This window comes from Pleurodeles waltl, chromosome 11 (assembly GCF_031143425.1).
Source record: "Pleurodeles waltl isolate 20211129_DDA chromosome 11, aPleWal1.hap1.20221129, whole genome shotgun sequence".
Taxonomy (NCBI): Eukaryota; Metazoa; Chordata; class Amphibia; order Caudata; family Salamandridae; genus Pleurodeles; species Pleurodeles waltl.
The window spans coordinates 543,282,798-543,299,707 of record NC_090450.1 but is presented as its reverse complement, the minus strand read 5'-3'; the positions used below and the strand labels follow the sequence as shown (position 1 = coordinate 543,299,707).

At 44.8% G+C, this 16,910-nt stretch overlaps 1 protein-coding gene across 2 annotated transcripts in view; it reads left to right on the top strand.

The window, feature by feature from the left end:
- LOC138265868 (actin filament-associated protein 1-like 2) overlaps positions 1-16,910 on the top strand; it is a 289,799-nt gene that overhangs the window by 169,506 nt on the left and 103,383 nt on the right. For both annotated transcript variants that reach the window (XM_069213982.1, XM_069213981.1), the window contains exons 5-6: positions 1,391-1,496; positions 2,463-2,677. In XM_069213982.1, coding sequence (XP_069070083.1) covers positions 1,391-1,496; positions 2,463-2,677 — 321 coding nt within the window. The remainder of the gene's footprint in view (positions 1-1,390; positions 1,497-2,462; positions 2,678-16,910) is intronic.

Here is a 16,910-nt window from a genome sequence, read left to right as displayed (position 1 = left end):
ACGCATTACAATATTTAACATAAGATTTTGTGTGGGGGTTGTGCCAAAAACGTGACGCAGACCCAACATGAAACCTGGGCCTCAGCTTACACGTTTATTTTTTAAAACCCTGCCACAGAGAAATTGCGACAAGGAGAAATGTGGCAGTAAATCTGTTCTGATTAATTGGTTGCAAAGTGTGCATTTTAAAATATCTTATGGGGTTAAGGCACCTCCTGCAGAGATCTTTCTGTGGCAACTAAATCTCAGAGAATAATAATAGTGATAACTCGGGAGGTTAACATGTTTGCTGGAGAGATGTGTATTTTCTCTAGTCCCAGTCTTACATTAAAATACCATAGAGGGTTAATATGTCTCCTGCAAAGATCATCATGTGACATGCAGATGACAGATTTTTATTTTATGTAAATGGGCAAGTGGGTTACTAATTCTAACACAGATATCCTTTTGTTATTTGCAGTTCATAAAATGTAACCCTTCTAATATAGCACAGTGGGCTATGAAGGACATATGACTCCTACACCTTGTAAACCTCACTGTGTTATGTAACATCATAGGTTTACACACAAATAATTATTGTCAATATATAACATGCTGGTGTAATGTAAAGCACTCTGACACCATGCACTGGGATGAGTAGCGCTATAGTGCCACAAAAGAAATAAAACAAAATAGTGATACTTACATTTTAGTCTAAATGCTGGGACAGACCAACACATCTAACATTCTTTAAGTGCACACATACCTCATCCACACATACTGAACAAAGTCAAAAGCATGCCACTCTTAATGACCTGTGAAAATGATAAGCTGTGTGCCTTTGATTATCCTCCATTGCATTGAGGTACAAGGCTCCAGATAGCTCCCTGCTACCATACTCCAACAATAGAAAGCCTGATGGCCCCATAACTTTGGTCTTTGTTACGGGCCTGGCTGAAATCTGATAAGCCCCCTCCCCGCCTGCATGTTGCTTCTCGGAGCAAAAGTAGAGAACGTGCAGGTGCTGCTGAATGTGTCCCAGTGTCTGAAAATTACACTGGGACCTGTTTAGCATATTTCTGCGAGGCCCACCTTCTTGGCAGGGTAGAAGGTGTCCACCCTGTAAAGAGGGTACATAGCCTCCGTCTACTCGTATGTACCCTCGATTTGTACCCTGCCCTGCCTGATACAGTTCACTTCACCTCATTTGGCCACACAGAATACTTCTGGCTAGCAGGCTATCCAATAGAAAAGTGGGAGGTGCATTCTATAGAGAGTTATCTGCCTACCCTTTCTTTCTATGAGGACCCAGTGAGAAGACTTTGCCTGTCAGTAAACCCAGCATCAAATTGTGTTTGAGATTCCATCCACAGATCATGAGTTCTACCATTTATCATTTCCTTTATTTTAGTCTGAAAGGCCAAATCTGGGGCTACCTAGCCACCTTCAGCAACAGGAACAGGATGACTCTTACGAGGAAGCGGAGCCTTTGAGTCCCCGCGGGCACTCTAATGCAGGTAACCCTATGTGTAGCACATGTAATATTGTCCTACCAAAGGAAACCTTTGTGTAACTAGTCACTAATAAAGACAACTGATTATACACAGAACACAGGAAATTTACTGCAACCAAATTCTTTTATCACTACTCACATCACAGGTTTCTTTCCCATTACTAAATTCGACACAGTCAATTGTTCTAATTCCTATTGATAATACAGATACCAATTACCATCACCTAGCCCAACACAGACAACCTTTCATGTTACTAGAACCAAAACAGATACATCTTGCCATTGCTAACTTATGCAAAGTTAAGCATTCTTAGGCCTAAACATCACACAGCCTTTCTTGGGACTAACACAGACCAAAACTATTAAGGGTGACACTTCTTAACCATAAACGCATCACAAGAAGCTCTTCCCATCAAAAAACATACATAGGTCGTTTTGCCAATCTCAAATCCAGCAAAGATTGCTCCTCCCATCAGCACCCTCAACACAGGTAACTCTTCTCATCTCTAAACCAGAATGAGGACTTTTTTCCCATCCATTACTAGTAGTAACGTAATCCTTAGCCCAACAGAAGCAGTTGTTTTCATCCCTAACTCGCCAAAGGTTGTTCCCATCATAGACGTAGCATTGGTAACTCCTCTCAACCCTAACCTCAAAACACAGGCATCACTGCCTATTATTAAACCTCACACATTTTACTGTTGCTAACCCTAACATCAACCCAGAATATGTATTTTTTGTGCTACATACCCAATACTTGTAATTATGTTCATCAATAAATCCAACACAAAGAGCCATTCCCATCACTAAATCTAACCGTTCGCTCTTTTCAATCCTACACTTGAGACAGGCGGCTCTGCCCACCAAGCAGCCTCATATATTTAGATCTTCGTAACCCTAAACCCAACCAAGATACTTGTTTTCATTACTACATTGATTGTGGTTTATTCTGGTGTACTTGCCCCAACAGGTAGTGCTGACACGGACAGCAGTCACTATGAGTCCTATGGAGAAGAGGACGAATGTGTAAAGGACCGGGCTCATTATATCCAGTGGTCTGCGAGCTCTGGTGTGAGCAATGGCTCAGGCCGAACAGAGTCCCAGATCTGTGGCTTCCTCTGGAGAAAGAAATGGCTTGGGCAGTGGGCCAAGCAGCTTTTCATCATCCGAGAACATCTACTGCTGGTAAGACTGCAAGGAGCCGTTGGTGCCATCACAATATAACCACATACTTTTGAAACTTAAAAGCAGCTAAGGCATTATATGGTGTAAGGAACTACTGAATGTCAGCATCCTATACTTAAAAAAGTACATCACTCGACCAGAGTGTACACGGCTAAAACCTCTTTGCTTGGGAGTAGCTGCTCCCATTGGGAAGAAGGAGACTCTCAATACAATTTTAAAATCCAAACTGATTTCATCCTAAAACGCAATCTCAGTTGACAAGGGGGGATATTCCATTTTTTGTACTGCTAGATGTGACCCAACAGATCACACATCTAGCTTATGCTCAGTAAATAGTTAAAGAATCAAAGAAAACTCGCCATATTGAGCAAAAACTAGGCGTTCGCAACCCATTCCATTTAAGATCACAGTTGAAGTCTGGTCTCAGATCCAGTTCTCAACAAACCATGTAGCGCGCTGTGGGACAACGAGTATGCCATATTCTTCCACCTACTGCTGCATTTGAGTACTTGACTTCCAAGTTTCATTTACTAGGGACACCACTTTACATACTGCATTTCAAAACAAGCTATCAAATCTGAACCAGAACATTCTTGCCCCTCTCGGCTAGGTATCCGTTAGCCCTCACAGCCGTGTATCTAGCCATGGGATCTCCAAAGGTGGGAAGATGAGCAGGGATCTCACTGAAATCTCCCTGGTCAGAGGGTGGATCCTTCAGATCTGCCAGAGGCTCATCAGGCTACATTTATATGCATCCACACTTTCCTCTGAGAAGTCAAAGACAGACATAACTGTAATTATATTTTACAATTTAACACCAGTGAAGGTCATACTGGGTACAAGACTTTTATAGTGAAAATTAGAATACATTGGCACAAGTGAATATTGAAAATGTAAGACCCATATTTATACTTTTTTAGCTCCGCGTTTGCGTCATTTTTTGACGCAAAAGCGGCTCAAACTTACAAAATATAATTGTATTTTGTAAGTTTGCGTCGCTTTTGCGTCAAAAATGACGCAAATGAGACGCTAAAAAAGTTAAAATATGGCCCTAAGTGCTTTAGGAGTCTGGTGTTTACTGTTCATTGGCCTGGCTCCGAGCTGACTAGTGCAGTGTTCCCTGGAAATCCAAAAATCTTTACTCTAATGACATGACTAAAACCAGAGTTTTTAATACAATGTTTCAGTCTAAAAACATCAAAATCGTCTTTGCAGACATCACACCGCAAGTTGAGATTTTTTTACTTGCATGAACAATGAAAAAATCTTGATACATGGACATTGCACGTGAATAAATATAGTCGCAGGCTTTCACGTAAATATTGTTGAATGTGAACAATGGTAAAGCATTACTAAGGTTAACGTATCTGTTGTATGTTCATGACAATTAAAGTCGTCATGAAACAACAAAAACCTGCACAGCATGATTTCTTTAATATATCACCATGTCTTGTTACCGCATCAGGGAGCAAAGATCAAAGGTCATAGGTTAACAGTGATAATGTATGCTAATCACAACACCTGTGGTGTTTTCTAGTTTTGGGCCTAGAGTGGCCTTCATTGGTTCATTCCCTCCCTGGCAACCCTGGTGACTACAGCAGTGTCTCCGAGTATCAGCCGAGCGGAGCCGTCTCTGCTTAGAAACAGAGGCTGCGCTATCATCTGACATAGGTGTGCGCCACTGGAAGATCGGGTGGGCATTTCTGTAAACAGGGAGAGGGGATGGCTAGAGTCACTGTCAAAGCAAGGCAGAGACAAGAGCAGTTTAATACTAAAAATCACCAAAGACTGGTGCAGAAGAGGGAAACACGTGAAGAGTCACCGCTAAGAAGGGGGACTGACCTCAAACAGAAATGTCGAGCATTATATGCTGGAATATTGCACTCTATGTGGCCCTGCAATAGGATGACGTTAGAAAACGTTTGTCACAGATAAACTCACTTTTCTTTCCAACGGATTGGGGTGCCCTCTGCAGACATATAACACTGATTCACTTCCGTTTGCCAGAATCCTATCGTGTAGGAGGGCAGCCTCTTACTTTTAGGTTTCTCCTTCTCTATTATATGTTGCAGCCGATACAAGACAATGTGAGCACAGTACAGTGCCAGATGGTTCAATGTCATAAACTGCAAAACTTGGGTTTCACATCTGGTGAAAATTCTATTTTTTTCAAACCCGCCATCAATCACAATGTGGTTGCACTCTACCACCTAGTGGACATTTCTAGAACAGCGTCACAGAATAGTAATTCTAAAATACATCTTCGCTGTTTTACGTATCTACCAGCCCCTTCTCATATTTTCCATTTGTGGTTACCTGGCTTCCCTGGGCGATTTCATGTGTCTGCCTGATAAGCCATTACTGTTTAAGCCAACTTTAGTGGGCACTTCTCTCAAAAGCTTACATTGCCTGTTTCCACCAACTACATTTATTGTTCTCATTGGGATATAAATCTTGTGTTGAGTTTCCTAAAGATATCCCCTTTAGAGTCGATGCGCAGTTGTCTTGTTTGACTTCTGACTATGGTCACACGGTTGTTGATAACAATAAAGTAAGACCTCTGTTTGTCCCCCTTTCACAGTTTTCTACCCAGACACGTTGGTCCTCTGTACCTGCCAGCTTTCTTGTCCTAGTTGATTTGGGCTGTTCGTGTGGCCCAGTATATCAGCCTTCCATCCATCATCCGCCCATCCCCTCATCCTTCCACGGAGGAGGAGTGATTGCATAGACTGGACCACAGGCATGTGGTTTCCAACAACACCGACCGCACTGGAAAGGACAGAGTGGATGATCTGCTCTTTGTGTGCCAGGAAATGCAAGGCGGTGACCAAATACACCATTTCACTTCGGGTTATTCTGTTATTAAGATTCCCAAGGCCTTAGCCAAGAAAGAACCTCTAGATGGCATTTGTGTCCTCTCTAAATTGGGCACTTGCTGCTTCTACAGCTTCATCAGAGGCAGTGATCCTCCCACAAATATTATAGGGGGCAGAAGTCTTGTTTTAAGGGATGAAAATGTATTGGGATTAGGCGAAGGGCGCTGTCTTAAATATTTAATAGGATTGTCTAAATGCGCCATTCTCCAGACAATAAGATTAGAACTTAATTTGAAGCGCTGTAACTTTATAGCGAATAATTTATGTTTGCGCTTCTGGACTAAACAATGAAGGGTTCAAGCCCAAAAATCTAAATTTACTGCAGATAACATATTTACAGTGAAGTAGAATGGACCAGGCAAGTAAGGAGGAATCTAGAAACAATGACAAGAGACCTTAATTTAGAAAATTGTAACATTGAGGTGCCTAGCTTGCCTCTCAAGATGGAATTAAACATGAGAGTGCTAGTAGAATCAAGATTAAGGGATTTTGGATATGTATCAACAAAGGAATCTACAATATATTTGGGAGTCTCTTGGCATGAAGGTGCGGTGGCCCTTATCTGACAAACTTGCCTTACCATACAATGTCGTAAACTTTATTAAGGTTTAGGATAGGCCTAAATCCCTTATACACTTATGGGGAGGTACTGAAGTAGATTTAAAATGAGGCAGGAGCCCACTCTAGTGGTCTTGGAGTATGCGATGTCACTGTGCACTTACATGTGATTGATAATATTTTTCAGATTTGAGGCATCATATTTTAATACCTGTTTTTACTAAATATGGGATTAAGTATCAATGTGATGCAAAAAGGTTTTTATATAATATGAAATGCTTAGATGTGACGTGCTGTTGGCAGAATTTTGATGGTTTTATCTGCAAGAGAAAATAAATTATGAATTTTAGACGTTTGTGTTTTTAAATGTTATGTAGTGTATATAATAACATATTTTGATACGTGTAAAATGTTTTAAAGAGCAAGGATCTAAATAAACATCATTTTTACTACCATTGCTAGAGGGGTGTTACAGTTGTGACCAAGGTACTAGCCAGAAAATTGAAATACCACCCCACTTCAAACCACAGCTCTTATGGCACCAAGCAAACAAAGCAAGTCACCACAACCCTCCTAAGAAGAGTTCTCTTGTCTCTTAAATCCAAGTATATGTCCATTCATCCTTCCATCCACCTGCTGATATCCACAATTTCACCTTTATATTCTGTTATCCATTCAATCTATCATTCAGTTTTCACCATTCTGTCCATCCACCCCTCTAGATCCAAATCTATGCATCCATCTCCAAGCACATCTATCCATCCATCCATCCATCCATCCATCCATTAATCCATCCATCAATCCATCCTCTCACTCATCCATCTCTCCATCCACCCTTTCACCCATCCAACCATCCATCCATCCTTTCACTCATCCATCCTTAAACTCCATCCTTCCTTGCACTCCATCCATCTGTCATTCCCTTCACTCATCCATTCATCCACCCTTTCACTGAGCCATCCAACCACACATCCTTTCACTCATCGTTCCACCTAACCACTCATCCATCCATCCATCCACCCACTTAACCAGTCATCCATCCACTCACTCATCATTCATGCTTTAACTCATCTGCAATCCATCCACCCTCTTTCACTCAACCATGCATCCATTCTTTAACTCATCCATCCATCCACCCTTTCATCCATCCACCCTCCTTTTCACCCATCCATTCTTTCACTCATTCATCCATCCATCATTTCATACACCCTCCCTTTCACTCATGCATCCACCCTTTAGTGTATCGATTCTTTCATTCATCCATCCATCCTTTCACCCATCTACCCTCTCTTTCACTCATCCAACCATTCACCCTTTCACTCCATCTGTCCGACCAGTCTTTCTTTAACTCATTCATCCAGCAATCCATCCACTCTCTCATCCATCCATTCATCCATATATACACCCCATCACTCATACATACATTCTTCCACTCACCCATCCATCCTTTCATCCACCCTTTCACTAATGCATCAATTCTTTCACTCATACATCCTTTCATCTGTCCTTTGTCATTCACCCATCCATCTACCCATCAACCATGCTTTTACTCACCCATTCATTCACCCTTCCACACATCCATGCTTTCACTCACTGACTCACTGACTCACTCACCCACTCACTTTTGTCTGCCAAGTTCCAGGCAGAAGAGGCCCATCAAAACTTTCACGCCACTGTAGCTTCTAAAGTTGGGGGTTCACTAAATCCCAGCATCTAGCCTTTCACTCATCCATTCATCCATCCACATAACTGTTAATTCATGACTACCCTTTCATTCGGTCCATCTACCCACCCTTTCACTCTGCTTATCCATCCACCCTTTCACTAATCCATCCATCCTTCCTCATTATGAATCCACCCTTTCACTCATCCATCCATTCCCCCTTTCATCCATCCATCCACCATCCCTTTCATTCCTGCCTCCCACAGGTTATTGCTTTGGGTCTCATTCTAAAGGTAAATAATCTACAGGAAGGTGTATTCATCAAAAGAAAAACTTACCTTTGGTAACCATATGTTCAATGGCATGTGTGGCTGTAGATACACATGCTCTGCATAGTCCTGACATTTAGTGTTGGGTCCAGAGTGGTGCAAGTTGTTTTTCTTCAAAGAAGCATTTCATGTCATGGAATAGATTGACTCCTCCTCTCGGTGATAGTGCGCATGGGCATCGACTCCCTTTTTAGATTGTTTTCTCTGCGCAGTTGGGTTCGAACATGTGTGTCTTTGCTCCATCTATCGACTCGCTCCAGTTTGAAATCTTTTGTTCCGGCTTTTCGTTTTTCTACGGTACTGTATCTCAATTGCGCATTCCTATCTAAGCGTTTGTCTCGATTCGTCGGCCCGGGCCCCAACCGTGCTCCTTCCTTGGTGTCTTCGCCCATCTCAGGCCTACCTCACCATGCTGCACTGACCATTATGCTGAGCTGATGGAACGGACGCCATTTTGTGTCTGTCCTCAGTGCCATTCTAAATTTCCCACACAACCTACATCTGGTGTGTAACTGGTGTCTCTCCCTGATCACCAGGAAGGTACCTGCAGATCTTTTCGGTTAAAGAAGATGCTTTGGGACCGAAGAGCTCATCGACTGGAGATGGCCCACAAGACTCTGGATGACACCCCAGATATCTTCGGGAAGGAACACGCCCTGGAGGAACGTGAACAGCAAGAGGAGGCCTTCTCTGCCCAGGAGTCTGATGTGCAGTCAGACATCGAAAGCCACGAGGTAGCATCTGCACTACCTGTGAGTACCGTGGCTCCTCATATCCATCCCAAGACAGTGAAAATGCCCCTTTTAGAGGTCCCCGGCCCACCACCAGGCCATGGCTGGATCTGAAAATCCATTTCAGCTGTCTCTCCCCTGCGCTCGGCTTCAAAAACATCTAAGACAAAGACATCATCTTTGGCTTCTACCTCCGGCACCTTAGTCCAAGATATCACTTCCATCTCAGTCTGAACTTCGGCTCTGTGCTGACCGGCTACCACCTCCACCTCAGTGCTGACAAAATCACACCAACCAAACAAACACTTCGGCAGAGAAATCCACGGATCTGAAAACGTTGGAGCAGAAAGACTCCTGTCAGTCTTCAGCTACACCTTCTCCTGTGGAACACTTTCAGGAGACTATGGACACTCGTCAGCGCCACCTTTATGTACAGGACGCATCATTGCTTCTCCCTCTGTACTGATTAATAGAAAGCTGTCTTTCCAAGAAGCTTTAGATACTTCTCCACCTCCAAAGAAGACTTGCAAGGAAAAGGCCACCCGCACACCGCAAACCTCATAAGCCTTCTCCACCTCATCCTCCTCCTGATTTACCTTCTCCACCTCCTCCACCCACTTCTTCTCCTTCACCTCCCTCTTCTCCTCATTCACCTGCCTTACCTACTCCAGGAGATTATACCCCTCAAGGATCCCCTTTATATATTGGGAAAGATTTGCATGTGACACAGCTTGACTTGGATCCTTGCGACACTATGACCCGGACCCCATCCTGTCCAGTGATCCAGACTTGTACCCTGCACGCTCCTCACCACCAGAGGATAGTACATTGTACCAGCAGGTAGTGGCAAGAGCAGTTGCTTTCCACACTGTGGAGCTGCACAGGGACCCTATTGAACAGGTCTTCCTGTTTGATAGGCTTACATCTACTCATAGGGATAGCCAGTTTCTCCAGATGCTCCCTGGCATGCTTCGTCATGCTGAGGAAATTTTCAAGGAACCCGTCCGCTCTAGGGTTATCAACCTAGAGTAGACAACAAATGTAAACCTGCTCCCTCAGACCATTTATACATTAGGTCACAGGTCCCTCCAGATTCCATAGTAGCCACCACTGCACAAAACATGCCAATAGCAAGGCCACAGGGGACTCTCCTCCTTCTGACAAGGAAAGCATGAAAAGCGATGCTGCTGGCAAAATAGTGGCTACACAGGCAGCTAACCATTGGTACATCGCCAATTCACAGCCATTACTGGCTCAATATGAATAGGCTCACTGGGATGAAATGGAGGAGCTCCTCCAATTTCTCCCAGATGAGAACCGCTAAGGAGGAGAACAAATTGTTGCTGAGGGCAAACAATATCTAATAATTCCATCTGTTGTGCCCTGGACGCCACAGATACAGCTGCTCATGGCATCAATACCCATGTCCCAATAAGAAGGCAATCATGGCTCCACCGCTCAGGTTTCCAACCAGAAGTACATCAGGTAGTCCTTATTATACCCTTTGACAAGGAGCATCTTTTTGGCCCTCAAGTGGATACCACCCTTGATAAACTCAAAAAGGACACAGACACAGCAAAGGCCACGGGTGCTTTACAGTCCCCCACACAAAGGGGCACTTATTGTTGCACAGTTTTCAGAGTTGCCTACAGATCCATGACCTCCGAGATATCTACTTCCCAAACAAAACAGCCTCTACCCTCCTATTCTAGAGGTTTCTATAGGGGATGCTACAGAGGCAAAAACTGCAAGGGCAAAGGTAAGAGCAGTGCCTCCCGAGGCTGTTCCTCCACTGCAAAGCAGTTACTACCTCCGCCTTTCCCCCGCTCCCTCCACACCTGTGGGAGGACGGCTCCAAAATCGTCATCCAGAATGAGTCAACATCACCACGTGCCAATGAGTCCTTTCCATTAACCAACATGGTTATTGTCTGGAGCTCATTACAACTCCTCCAAATATTCCCCCACACTCAATAGCTATCCCACCGTCACCTCACCATTCTCAAACAAGAGGTTCTATCCCTTCTTCTAAAAGGAGCCATCAAGCAGTTCCCTTACAACACCATGGATCAGGGGTTTACTCCCTGTACTACCTCATTTCCAAAAAGGACGGCTTTCTCAGACCTATTCTGGACATCAGACCATTAAACCAGTACATTTTGTCATAACACTTTCACATGGTTACTCTTCAAGATGTTATTCCACTGCTGCAACAAGGTGACTTTATGACAGCTCTAGATCTAAAGGACCCCTACTTTCATATTTCCATCCGCCCTGCACACTGAAAATACCTAAGATTCATTATTGCAGGCAAACATTACCAGTTAAAAGTCCTGCCTTTTGGGGTCACAGCCGCTCCCAAGGTCTTCACAAAATGTTTAACAGTATTTGCTGCACACCCCAGAAGACAGAACATCCACATGTTCCCTTCCCTAGACGACTGGCTTATCAAAGCTAGAACCTTACCACAGTGCCAATACCTCACTCAGTTGACACTGGATTTCCTTCACACTCTGGGCTTTACAATCACTTTTTTTTAAAAAATCCCATCTCCAACTACTTCACTCCTATCTATTCTCAATGCAGAGTTGAGGCTAGCATACTCCAACCCGGCCTGCATTCTGAGTTTTCAGTCTCTGCTCCTCCAGTTTCAGGATAATCACACACAGTACAGGGCGTCTGGGATCTCGGTCACCAATCCCTACATATCAATTACCTTGAGATTCATGCCGTATTTCTAGCCCTGAAAAAGCATTTCTTCGTCAGCTGTCTTACCAGGGTCGTCCCAACTGTCACAACTCTCCCAGACAATATGGAAGTGGGCTCTCCACCACCACATTCAAATGGTGGCAGAGTATCTCCCAAGAACGGACAACAACTTTGCAGACTTGCTCAGCAGGATACAGCAACAAGTCCACGAATGAGAACTCCTCCCACAAGTCCTTCAAACATACTTTGCAAAGTGGGGATCCTCTCAGATAGACCTTTTCACCACAGCAAGAAATGCAAAGCGCCCAAGCTTTGCCTCCAGGTATTCACACCCTCTATCCAAGGACAACGGTCTGTGGATGCACTGTTCAGGGATATTTGCTTATGCTTTTCCATATCTTCCTCTCACTCTGTTTCTGGTTTGGAGGATCAGGCAACCATCTCTCACTATGATCCTTGTAGCTCCCACTTGGGCGTGTCAGCCATGGTTCATCACACTTCTGGACTTATCAGTGGTCCCCCACGAGAAACTTCCAAACAGGCCAGACCTTCTCACTCAAAATCAAGGACAAATCAGACACCCAGATCCCATGTCACTCAACCTTGCGACATGGCTCCTGAAGTCATAGAGTTTGGTTACTTAGGATTGCTTGCGGAATGCATGGTCATTCTCGGGGAAGCCTGCAGACCCTAGAGCTTGTTATGCTGACAAATGAATATGTGTTGTTTGCTACTGCCAACCCAAATGTATTGACCTCATTAAAGCTACTGTTCAAGAAATAGTTTGTTACATGCTTCATTTACAAAAAGCAAATTTAGATTACACTTCCATTTGCCTACATCTCACAGCTATAGCTGCCTATCTATAGAACAGGAAGCATAGTTCCTTGTTCAGAATCCCAGTTATTAAAGCTTTCATGGAGGGCCCTGAAAGGGTTATTCCACCCAGGGTGCCTCCTGCACTATCCTGGAACCTCAATATTGTGCTTACTAGGCTCATGGGCCCTCCTTTTGAGCCTCTTCCTTTATGTCTCTTCAATTCTTAGTTGTCATCACATCACTCAGGCGTGTCAGTGAGCCCCAGGCCCTAACCTTGGAAGAACCTTTCTTCCAGATTCATAGAAACAAGGTGGTCCTTCGTACAAACCCGAAGTTCCTTCCTAAGGTGTTTTCACAATTCCATATAAACCAATCCATTGAGCTACCAGTTTCTTTCCACAGCCTGACTCTGTTGCATAAAGATCTCTCCACACTCTAGAAGTTAAACAGGCACATAGGTTTTACATTGACGGAACAAAAGCCTTTCGGAAAACTAAACAGCTCTTTGTAGCCTTTTCACTGCCTCACAAGGGCAGTCCAATATCCAAAAACACTATAGCTAGATGGATAGTTAAGTGTATACAGACTTGCTATGCTAAAGTAAAGAGACAATTGCCTGTTACTCTTAGAGCTCATTCTACTAGGAAAAAAGGTGCCACTAAACATCCCCATAGCTGCCAATTGTAAGGCAGCTGCATGGTGTACACCACATACAATCGCAAAGCATTACTGTGTGGATGTTCTAGCACGTCAGCTAGCCAACATAGGTCAAGCTGTGCTGCAAATACTTTTCCAGTCAACTGCAACTCCCACATGGGGGCTACTTTACAGTCTATGCAGAGCATGCGTATGTACAGCCACACATGCCAATGAATGGAAAATGTTACTTACCCAGTAAGCATCTATTCGTGGCATGTAGTGCTGGAGATTCATATCCACTCTCCCTCCTCCCTGGACGTCTGTGGTCATTCCAGTTACATTATATTTGTATATATTTGTACATATGTATTTACATTTGCATGTACTTCTTTTTCTCTATGCTTCTTCTACACTCCTTTTCTCACCCGCCTGTGGGAAAACAATCTAGCAAAGGAGTCAGTGCTGATTCGCACTATCACTGAGAGGTCCTGTGACTCAAAACGCTTCTTCGAAGAAAAATATCTTACACTAGTCCGGTCCAAACACTAGGTGGCAGGAGTATGCAGAGCAAGGGAATCTACAGCACTTCATGCCACAATCAGATGCTTACTGAGTAAATAACATTTTACTTCTGGTGGGTACCTAATCTTCCTGCAGATTCCTCACTGCCATCCTTCCTCCAGTGAATCACAATAGGTTCATTACTTTTACTTTGTGAAGATACTACAGGAACTCCAAAAAGCAGGAATCGACATATGAGTTATGCAGCTATTTAAACTGTGCAAGCAAATGTTAACAGCTACAAGTAGTGCAAGAGTACTCTAACTCTTTCCCAAAGGTTGATGATCTACACTTTACATTTTACAAACATTCTGTTTCAAGACGTATGCAGAGTAGCACTATGGAGTTCTATGCACATGCTTTTAAAACATGAATGTACTACAGGCAAAATACAAAGGTGGGCAAAACGTGGCTTAAATTTTTCTTTTGGACTCCTCTTGCCTCAAACCTTCTCATGAAGTATGGTGTCAGCATTGCTTTTTGATACATTGTTTCTTGTTTGCATGTCATGTGAACGTGATTCAAAGAGCAAAAGGATCAATAGTTGAACAGCTGCTGTCACAGATTCACATTTTGCCCACTCAACTCCCAGTGAGGTTAATTGAATTGTTTTCTTTTATTTTGCATTTCTCTATAGCACCATTACTTGGGGTATCAGTGTGCTTTCCAATGTAACAAAAGAGCTTAGGACATTTCTTGCCTTACATTAAACATATAACATTGGAGAAGCAATAGCCAGATTGAGTAGTAAGTGGAGAAAACATTCACTTAGATGGATTGACGGGGTGATGGGAAAGGAGGAGCAATAAAAAAAGGGGAGCAGGTTGTAGGTGGATGCTCGGAGGGGTAAGGGGAGGAGAGTGATTAGATATAAGGTGGGGGCAGCATTGAAGGCAGTCAGAAGGGAGACAAATAAGGTCTCAAGGAAGGAGAGAGGTGGAAGAAGTGAAGTAAAAGAAATCAGGAGTGTGGGTGGAGAGCTATTTGGGTGGGGTGAAGTAGAGGGAGATAGACGGGGGCTAAGGAGAGGTAAGAGAAAGGTTGGGGGACATAAGATGTAAAGAGGAGGTGAGAGGAATTGAAAAGTTAGATGTGGTAGAAGAAGAAGAGAGGCAAGATAGGAGTAGAGGAGCTGAGAGTCAGGGTGGGGGTAGAGGTGCAGTGCAACGAAGAAGGGAAGAGAGGGAGTAGAGAGGCAGATAGGTGCAGGGTGAATAAAGAAGAGAGAAAGGTGAAAGAAGGAGTGGAATAATCATGAGAAGAAAAAAGAGGAAGAGAGAACAAAAGGGGAGGGTAAAGAAGAAAGAGCAAGAGAAGAAGGGGGAAAAGGAGGAGAGGGAGGAGAAGGTTAGGACTAGTGTTTGTAGCAATGTAATGCAGAAGATCAACAACGAAGAAGTTCAAAGGCTGAAGAGGAAGACTTTTAGGTGCTTGTGGAAGGTGTGCAGGTCCTGTTGGCATTGCATTTCAAGAGCTAATGAATTCCATAGGGAGGGTTGTGCTCCTCCGAAGGACTGGGGTTTGGCGAACAGTTTTCAGATCTTAAGGATCAAATCTAAGGATATCTTTACTTCTAAGATGGTTCATGCTGACAGATATTTTTGTGCAGAGTGTAGGTAGATTGGGAAAAGGGGGGAATTGCTTTAAAATGAATGCAGGCTAATTTGAGCTTAATTCGGGTTTCAATGGGAAGCCAATGAAGACATTTTAGTGTTCAGATGTGATCAAATTAGTGGATGCTGAAGATTAAATGGGTCATGTAGGGGAGGATGACTCCATGGGGTACAAGGCTGTATTTAGGGACTCTGATGAGAATTGCATTTCTTAGTAGATGTAGGAGCTAACTAAGGATTGAACGACCAAGCGGAGGTCAGTTGATAGCAGTTTTTATGGTAGAGTAGAAACAGTCTGGCAGATTTGGTGATTTGATTGATGTGGGAAGTCATAGAAAGGGAGTAGCTCAGTGAGAAGTTTCATTGTTGTTGTTGAGTGATATGAATCATCTTAAAAATGACCAACAATCATGAGAGGCATGGGGCAGGGTTGTTTTTTTTTGTTCATGTTTGAAGAGTAGCAGTGCATTCACACCCATGGTCTACCCTCAGAATATTTTCTTTTTCTAGAACTATGTACAATTCTTGATGTAATCACTAGATATTAAGCAGCAAGAGCAAATGAACTATCAGCGCACAAATGATTATGTGCGAGCAATGAGCTATAGTGACAGTTTGGAACAACGGTAATACGTGGATAATGGATTTGTTTGAGTTTGGAATGCCCGTGTAAATACATCTGGCTTTGTGATGCTGTTTATGGTAAAATCAGAAATGCTGAATTACTGCTTCGTTGCTTGTATAAACAGTGGACAACAAATCCCACAATCCCCTCTTGTGCCTCAGAGTACAAATTGGCGAATTAGGAGGGAACTTGTGCTGAGTGAAAACCACCGTGAACAAGCCGGTAGTCAAAACGCATTGGTGGTGTCCGAATTGATATGGTGACGACAACTATTAAATAATTGGATAGCGGGGGCGTGGCTTCGGGCGTCAAGATGGCGGTCGCACTCTGAGAGTGCTCTGGACCCCTCCGTCATCCGCCCTTAACCACTGTGGTCCAAAAGAGCGGAAAAACGCTGTACATGGCGCCCCGGTGTCCCGGGGACCCGTAGAGAAGTTTGTTGGGGCGAATCGATGGAAAGCCGGCGGCTCGCCCTCATACGGCGACCCGGCTGCTCCCGTGAAGAGGAGCTCAAGATGGCGGCCGCTGCGAGATGCACCCGGCGGATCTGAGGTGGGCTTGGGGGCCCCGACGAAGTTGACTGCCGCGGGCTGAGAGGCGGCGAGAGGCCCGGTGAGAGCTGGGGGCGTGCCCCGAAAGTGGTTCCCTGCCGCAGGGGCGCCGGCGGACCCCCACCCCTCCTGTCGTGGAGGAGTACGTGGGGTGAGCGGCGCCGCACCGGCGCGCGAGGCGCGAGTGTGACCCGGAGGACCGGGAGCCCTCCCTGACCGCCTCGGCGGCTTGCGGTACCGCGCTGGGGCCGTGGCGGAGGCCCTGGCCCCCGAGATCCCCCTGCTGCGGGGAGTTTAAATTTGGAGGCGAGAGGCCCGGAGAGAGCTGGGGCGCGCCCCGAAGGTGGATCCCTGCCGCGGGGGCGCCGGCGGGCCCCCCGCCCTCCTGTCGTGGAGGGGGGCGCGGGGTGAGCGGCGCCGCACCGGCGCGCGAGGCGCGAGTGTGACCCGGAGGACCGGGGGCCCTCCCTGACCGCCTGGGCGGCTTGCGGTGCTGCGCTGGGGCCGTGGCGGAGGCCCTGGCCCCCGAGATCCCCCTGCTGGGGGGAATTTAAATTTGA